The 8,253-nt window shown below is 45.4% G+C and overlaps 1 protein-coding gene across 1 annotated transcript; it reads left to right on the top strand.

The window, feature by feature from the left end:
* Positions 1–6,258: 6,258 nt before the first annotated feature.
* FPR1 (formyl peptide receptor 1) lies at positions 6,259–7,317 on the top strand (the record flags this gene model as incomplete). The annotated part of the gene is made up of 1 exon (XM_080703335.1): positions 6,259–7,317. The coding sequence occupies one exon, from the start codon at positions 6,259–6,261 to the stop codon at positions 7,315–7,317; it is 1,059 nt and encodes a 352-aa protein (XP_080559461.1).
* Positions 7,318–8,253: the final 936 nt, after the last annotated feature.

Genomic DNA, 8,253 nt, shown 5'->3' with positions numbered 1-8,253 from the left:
CTTGTAATCCCAGTATTTTGGGGGGCTGAGACAGAAGGATTTCAGTTCGTGGCCAGCCTCAGTTACTTAGTGATGCCCTTCACAACTTAGTGAGACCCTGTTTCAAAATAAAGAATAAAAAATAGGGCTGGGGGGGGGTAGCTTGGAGATAGAATGCCCCTGGGTTCCATCCCCAGTACCACAAAAAATTTAAAAAATTTTAAAATAATAAAATTTAAAAATTAAAAACAAAGATTAAGCCGGGCATGGTGGTACATGCTGGTAATCCCAGGATTTGGGAATCTGAGACAGGAGGATTGCAGCTTCAAGGCCAGCCTCAGCAACTTAATGAGACCCTCTGCAACTTAGTGAGGCCCTGTTTCAAAATAAAAGAATAAAATAGGGCTGGGCATGTAGCTCAGAGGTAGAATGCCGTGGGTTTCATCCCCAGTAACACACACACACACACACACACACACACACACACACACACACACATCGGCACATAGGATCTACCAGCAAAATTCAGCTCTGCTCCCTCAAGAATTGCAAATGTAGAAATTCCAAGTCTGTATTTCTTCCCCCGTCACACAGCATCTCAGCATCGCTGATGCTCAGTCAGTACGGAGGTCTTGGAGATCAGCAGGTAACGACGAGGCGCAGCAATTGGCTGGCAGGAGGCGCTCAGTAAGCAGCAGCCTCCACGGTTCTTGTTCATCTGAAATTACAGTTTTGCTCCCTCCCTCCCGCTACGATGGGGCCAGACTTCGCACCTTTTCTTCTCTTCCGTTTTCCGTCCCGTCCTTGCAGAATCTTCCTCTTTCCTTGCATAAATCTTTTTTCTTTTTTTTCTTTTGGTGGTACTGGGGTTCCTGGAAGCCCTTCTACCTCCGGGCTACACTCCCAGACCTATTTTATATATTTTGGAAACAGGGTCTCTTACGCCAGCGCGGCTGGCTTCGAACCTGCGCGATCCTCCTGTCTCCGCCTCCCAAGCGCGGGGATTACAAGCGTGCGCCACCACGCCCGGCTTCATTCTTTTCTTTTCTTTTCTTTTCTTTTTTTTTTTGTTGAAGATTTAAAGAAGTTTATTAAAAAGATAGAAATACAGAAAATTGAAATACAGAAAATAGTTACAGCCCCATGCCAAAATGGCATGAGGGGGGGAGGGTGGCCCAGGCCAACTCACCTCATTCTTTTATTTTGAAACAGGGTCTAGCCAAGTTGCTGAGGGCCTTGCTAAGTTGCCAAGGCTGACCTCAAATCTGCAATCCTCCTTTCTCAGCCTCTCAAGTATTGATTGGGATTACAAGCACGTGCCACCATGCCCAGCCACACATACAATTTTATTTTTTATTTTATTTATTTATGTATGTATTTATGTATTTATTGATGTATTTATTTATGTATTTATTTATTTATTTTTGCAGTACTAGGGATGGAAACCAGGAACATTCTACCTCCAAGCTATACCCCAACCCTATTTTTTATTCTTTATTTTGTTTTGTTTGTTTGTTGGTGGTGGTACTGGGGGTAGAACCCACAGGCTTTCTACCTCCGGGCTATACTCCCAGACCTATTTTATATTTTATTTGGAAACGGGGTCTCACTAAGTTGCTGAGAGCCTCACTAACTAAGTAGCTGAGGCTGGCTTCGAACCTGTGCGATCCTCCTGTCTCAGCCTCCCAAGCCGCAGGGATTACAAGCATGTGCAGCCACACCTAGCTTATTATTCTTTATTTTGAAACAGGGTCTCACTAAGTTGCAGAGGGCCTCACTAAGTAGCTGAGGCTGGCTGCAAACCTACGATCCTCCTATCTCAGCCTCCAAAGTTCTGGGATTATAAGCCTGCTCCATCACACGCAGCCAACACATACAATTTTAAATCATGCAGCAAGCACTTTGAAAAGTGAGAAGAAACATGTGAAATTAGTTTAATGCATTAAATTACTAAGTAATTATATAAGGTTACATAGCCAAATTATCATTTCAATATGTGGTCAATATAAAAATTTTTGAGAAAACCTCAGCAAAGCCAGAATGGAAGGAGAGGAGAGGAAGAAGGCTGAGGTTGATTAATGGAGGCGCTACATCCAAATATGTGTAAAAGTCTGAATATAGCATGGTCAACCTGGACACTCATTGCTGGGAGGGGGGGAAGGTGAGTGGGGGGCACCAAGCACAATCTGAATGTATGCCATTTTCAATATGTTCCACATCAAAATTAAAAAATAAATTAAAAATACATAAAATTATTGAGATATTATGCATTACTAAATTAAATCTGATAGGTACTTTACTTTTTTTTGGAACTGGGGATTGAACCCAAGGACATTCTACCTCTGAGCTATTTTTTTTTTTTTTTTTTTTTTTGGTGGTACTGGGGGTGGAACCCAGAGGCTTTCTACCTCCGGGCTATACTCCCAGACCCATTTATATTTTATTTTGGAAACAGGGTCTCACTAAGTTGCTGAGGCTGGCTTCGAACCTGTGTGATCCTCCTGTCTCAGCCTCCCAAGCGCAGGGATTACAAGCGTGCACCACCACGCCCGGCCCTCTGAGCTATTTTGAAACAGGGTCTTGCTACCTTGCTGAGGGTCTTGTTAAATCACTGAGACTGGCCTTGAAGCTGTGATCCTTCCGTCTCGGCCTCCTGGTTACTAGGATTATAGGTATTGGCTCAGAACATCTTGAGTTGCACTGTCCACATTTAGGTGCTTAAAGCTCCATGTGCTGAACAGGAGCCAGCTCATCTGCAGAGCAAGTGTGGCAGGGCAGAGTCTAAAAGAGAACTTTCTTGAAATTTGAAAGCCTGAGTTGTTGGGTAACTTTTTAATTTATAATTTTAATTTTTTATTGGCGGATTGTAGTTGTACATCTTGATGGGTAAAAGATGGTGGAGACATACATGCACACATCACCCAATCAGCCCTTACCCGATTCCCTCCCATTCCCTCCCCATCCCTCCCTCCCATGCTTGGCTTAGTGATTGACTCTGATATGTTTGTTTAAGCACATCATGTGCTTTAGAGAGTTTTTCCTCTTCCCCCTCCCATCCCCTCAGTTAGGTCGCCTTATTTGCTCCTCTATAGAGTCTCCTTCCTCATTTAGAGTTCCTCCTGTTACCCATTTCTCCTTAGCTTTTGCATATTAGGGAAAGCATCCTATTTCTTATTTTTTGTGACCGACTAACCTCACTTAGCATAATGTCCTCCAGTTCCATCCATTTCCCTGAAAATGATGTAATTGAGTTTTCTTTAATGGCTGAGTAAAATTCCATTGTGTACATATCCCACAGTTTTGTAATCCATTCATCTGTTGATGGACATCTTGGCTGGTTATTTATCAGTCAACCTAGAATGTCCAAATCTATTTCCCCACCTGTGCAAGGGATATATTAATTGTATGTCTATCACTGGTGGTATTAGTTCATTTCATACTCAAAACAACTTTTTTAATGGCACTGAGGATTGAACTCAGAGGCATTCTACCTTCAAGTTATACCTCCAGCCTTTTTTTTTTTTTTTCAGGGCACCAGGGATTGAACCCAGAAGCATTCCACAATTGAGCTTTACCCCAGGCCCTTTTTTGTTGTTGTTGTTGTTGTTGTTGTTGTTGTTGTTGTTGTTGTTTGAAGGTCTGGGGATGGAACCCAGGGGCATTCTACCTCCGAGCTACACCCCCTGCCCTATTTTTTATTCTTTATTTTGAAACCGGGTCTCACTGAGTTGCAGAGGGCCTCACTAAGTAGCTGAGGCTGTCCAGGAACCGCGATCCTCCGGTCTCAGCCTCCCGAGTGCTGGGATTACAAGCGTGCGCCACCATGACCGGCTCCTTTCTATTTTTCGAAACAGGGTCTCACTAAGTTGCTGAGAGTCTTGCTTAGTTGCTGAGGTTGGCTTTGAACCTGCAACCCTCCTGTCTCCACCTCCCAAGTACTGGAATCACCAGTGGCTGCCGCACACCTGACTAAAATTTACATCTTAAGTATACAATTAAGAGGTAGTAAGTACATTGAGAATGTTTTGTACAGTTGGTCACAGTGGCACACACCTATAATCCCAGTACTTGGAATTACTTTTTTTTTTTTTTTTTCGGTACTAAGAATCGAACCCAGGGATATTCTATCTCTGAGCTACACCCACAGCCCTATTTTTATTCTTGATTTTGAAAAAGGGTCTCACTAAACTGCAGAGGGCCTCACTAAGTAGCTGAGGCTGGCCACAAACCTGTGATCCTCCTGCCTCAGCCTTCCAAATACTGGTATTACAAGTGTGCATCACCATGCTCGGCTTAAAAAAAAGAAGGCTGGGGAATTGCATTGTGTGGTGGTACACACACAATTGTAATCCCAATACTTGGGAGGCTGGGACAGGAGGATTGCAGGTTTTAAGCCAGCCTCGGCAACTTAGCGAGGCCCTCCACAGCTTAGTGAGACCCTGTTTCCAAATAGGAAATAAAATCAGAGTAGGGGTTTAGCTCAGAGGTAAAATGCTTCTGGGTTCAATCCCTGGTTTCCTGAAGAAGAAAAAAAAAAAAAAAAAAAGGCTGGGTTTATAACTTGAAGGTAGAAGGCCTCTGAGTTCAATCCCCAGTACCATTAAAATAAATAAAACCAGTGGAGCCTGGCGTGGTGGCACAGGCCAGTAATTGCAGTACTTAGGAGGCTTTGACTGGAGAATCGCAGGTTTGAGGCCAGCACACTGTAACTTAACAAGTACTTGTTTTAAAATAAAAAATTAAAACAGCGCGCATGTGTGCATGAGCGCGCACGCACACGCGCACACAAACACACGCACACAATGTTTTAAAACTGTAACCACTATCTGCTTCAGAACTTTCTGTCACTCTAAACAGAAACGCCACACCCAGTAATTCCCTATTCTTCCTTTCCCCAGCCTCTGGCATCCACTAATTTGTACGTTGTATGTGGTGCTGGGCACTGAACTCAAGAGCCCTCTGCCATTGAGCTGACTCCCCTTCCCCTCCTTTTTTTTTTAATTTAAGAATGTAATCTTGCTAAATTGCCCAGTCTGGCCCAGTCTGGCCCAGTCTGGCCTCGGCCTCCTGAGTATCTCCTGCCTCGGCCTCCTGAGTAACTGGGATTACAGGGCCTGCCCCACCACGCCCCAATCCACTTTCCGTCTCTGTGAGTTTGCCTGTTCTGGATATTTGGTATAAGTGAAATCATACAGGATGTGGTATTTTGTGTCTGGCTTTTTTTGTTTTGTGTCATGTTTTGAAGACTCTTCTATGCTGTCATGCATATGAGTGCATTGTTCCTTTTTATGCCTGAATAATTTTCCATTGTATGGAAATACCATATTTTGTTCACCCGTGGATCTGTAAGATGGACAATTGCGTTGTTTCCACCTTCCAGCAATTGTGAGGAGCATGGCTGTGATCATTTGTGTACAATTTTTGTTGAAAGGCTGTTTTCTGTACAAGCCTTTTGCCCAATATTTTTCTCTTGGAGAGCCAGGGTGTGTTTCTCTTGGAGAGCCAGTGTGTGTGTGTGTGTGTGTGTGTGTGTGTGTGTGTGTGTGTGTGTGTTTGTGTGTGTTTTACTGGGGGTTGAACCCAGGGGCATTCTAACCCTGAGCTACACCCTCAGCCCTTTTTTAAAAAATTATTGCCAGGCGTGGTGGCGCACGCTTGTAATCCCCACGCTTGGGAGGCGGAGACAGGAGGATCGCACAGGTTCGAAGCCAGCCATGCTGGCTTAAGAGACCCTGTTTCCAAATAAGTATAAAAATTGGTCTGGGAGTGTCGCCGGAGGTAGAAAGGTTTACAGGAACCCCAGTACCACCAATATATGGGATTACAAGCGTGAGCCACCATGCCCGGCTCCTTTTTAGTTTTTGAAACAGGGTCTCACTAAGTTGCCGAGAGTCTTGCTTAGTTGCTGAGGTTGGCTTTGAACCTGCAACCCTCCTGTCTCAGTCTCCCAAGTACTGGGATTGCAATATAGAAGATCTTGGCCTCGATCTCCTATAGCCAAGTGATCCGGCTGGAGGGTGACTTGCATGTGAGCAACTGTGAGAACATGAGATGCAATCTTGCCCGACAGGTCTGGAAAGAGGTCACCAATTTTCAGATGTGAGTGGGTATAAGGGACAGTGGTGAATGTGGTCTAGCTGGTGTGGGAGGCAGAAGGTGAAGGAGCATGCATGGGAGAATTTTCAGGCGCAAAAATTAACCATAACCCTAACCCTAACCATGCACGCAGATCTGCAACTAAACAATGCCCGTTGCCAAACAGTTTCAGGTATAGACAGGATGGAGCGCAATTCTTCCTTTCCCGTGAATGCGTCTGCAGGGGCTCAGGCCTCATCTACCGTCTATCTCGCCCTGGATGTCTTCTCGTATTTGGTACTCATAGTCACCTTCCTCCTGGGTGTGCTGGGCAATGGGCTGGTGATCTGGGTGACCGGCTTCCGCATGACACGCACGGTCACCACCATCAGCTACCTGAACCTGGCCATAGCCGACTTCTCTTTTACGGCCACTCTGCCATTCCTCACGGTCTCGAAGGCCATGCGGGGACACTGGCCTTTTGGTTGGTTCCTGTGCAAATTCATTTTTACCATCGTGGACATCAACCTGTTCGGAAGTGTCTTCCTGATCGCACTCATTGCTCTGGACCGCTGTCTTTGTGTCCTGCATCCGATCTGGGCCCAGAACCACCGCACCGTAGGCCTGGCCAAGAAGGTGCTCATCGGCCCGTGGACCTGTGCCCTGCTGCTCACTTTGCCGGTTATCATTCGCCTGACAACGGTGCCTGGCCCGCCTGGGACAGGGAAAATAGCCTGCACTTTCGACTTTGCACCCTGGATCAAAGACCCTGCAGAGAAACAGAAGGTAACCGTCACCATGCTGACGGTCCGGGGCATCATCCGGTTCATCATTGGTTTCAGCACACCCATGTTGATGGTTGCTATCTGCTATGGTCTTATTGCCACTAAAATCTACAGACAAGGCCTGATTAAATCCAGCCGCCCCTTACGGGTGCTGTCTTTCGTAGTAGCAGCCTTTTTTATCTGCTGGTTCCCCTATCAGGTAGTGGCCCTCCTATCCACTGTCAGAGTCCGTGAGCTCTTGACTGGCATGGGCCAGGACCTTAGACTAGCCATCCATGGGACCAGCTCCCTGGCCTTCCTCAACAGCTGCCTCAACCCGCTGCTCTATGTCTTCATGGGCCAGGACTTCCGAGAGAGACTGATCCACTCTCTGCCAGCCAGTCTGGAGAGGGCGCTGAGTGAGGACACGGCCCAGACCAGCGACACGGCGACCAATTCAACTTTGCCTCCTGCAGAGGTTGAGCTACAGGCAAAGTGAGACAGGAGACCCCTTAGGATTCGCAGTTACAGTTTCATCTTACCTCGAGTCACACTGTGCCCAGGCATTCCCTGCTTAGCTTAGGGTTACCCACTCATCAGAAAAAAAAATTCTTTGTGGTCCCTGGTTTGGGGAGAAGAAATAGATGTGAGGGTACTATAGATGTCTTTTGTTTTTTTCTAATTATTATTTGTGGAACTCTGCCTGAGTGGGTCAGAGGTGAAAAAAGTTAGGAAGATCACATTATCTTTTTAACCAAAGTTGGTTCTAAATGATACCTATTACTGTAGCCTAATTTTTGTTTTGTTTTGTACTGGGAATTGAACCCAAGGGCATCCTACTTCCAAGGTACATCACCAGCCCTTTCTATTTTTTTTTTTTTTTTAATTTTGAAACAGGGTCTCACTAAGTTGCTGAAGGCCTTGCTAAATTCCTGTGGTTGACTTCAAACCTGCGATCCTCTTGTTTCAGCCTCTCGATACAGGTGTGTATCACAGGTGTGTGTCACCATGCCCAGATTGGAACATTACCACAATCATCATTATTTATTTTGCATAAAAATGAGAAGAGAAAAGGAAGGATAATAGTAGAAAGAAGGGAGACTCATTGTGCTCAATGTCGACAGATATCAGAAGGGGATGGTGATGAGGGCCGATTTCATATTGGGAGCCATCTTAGAACCACACACTGAGATTAACATCTTGGATCAGCTCAGCTGAGTATAAAGTACTGTTGGGACCTGATGATTTGATAAGAGTGTGGACTTTGATGTCTTCTCCATCTACCAGTAACGTTTAACCCTTCCTTCCTCTAGGTTTGTCCTATGACTGCTTTGCTGTCTTATCTTGGCCTGTGACAATTTTCTGGCTCCTGTGTTTAATCATTTTTGATGATGCCTTGTTGAAACCTACTATAAGAGAAAAGCCCTGGCTTCAG

This window comes from Muscardinus avellanarius (assembly GCF_963383645.1).
Source record: "Muscardinus avellanarius genome assembly, chromosome: 10".
In the NCBI taxonomy this organism is placed as follows: Eukaryota; Metazoa; Chordata; class Mammalia; order Rodentia; family Gliridae; genus Muscardinus; species Muscardinus avellanarius.
Note: the sequence above shows the minus strand (reverse complement) of the source record. Positions and strands in the feature narration are given on the sequence as shown.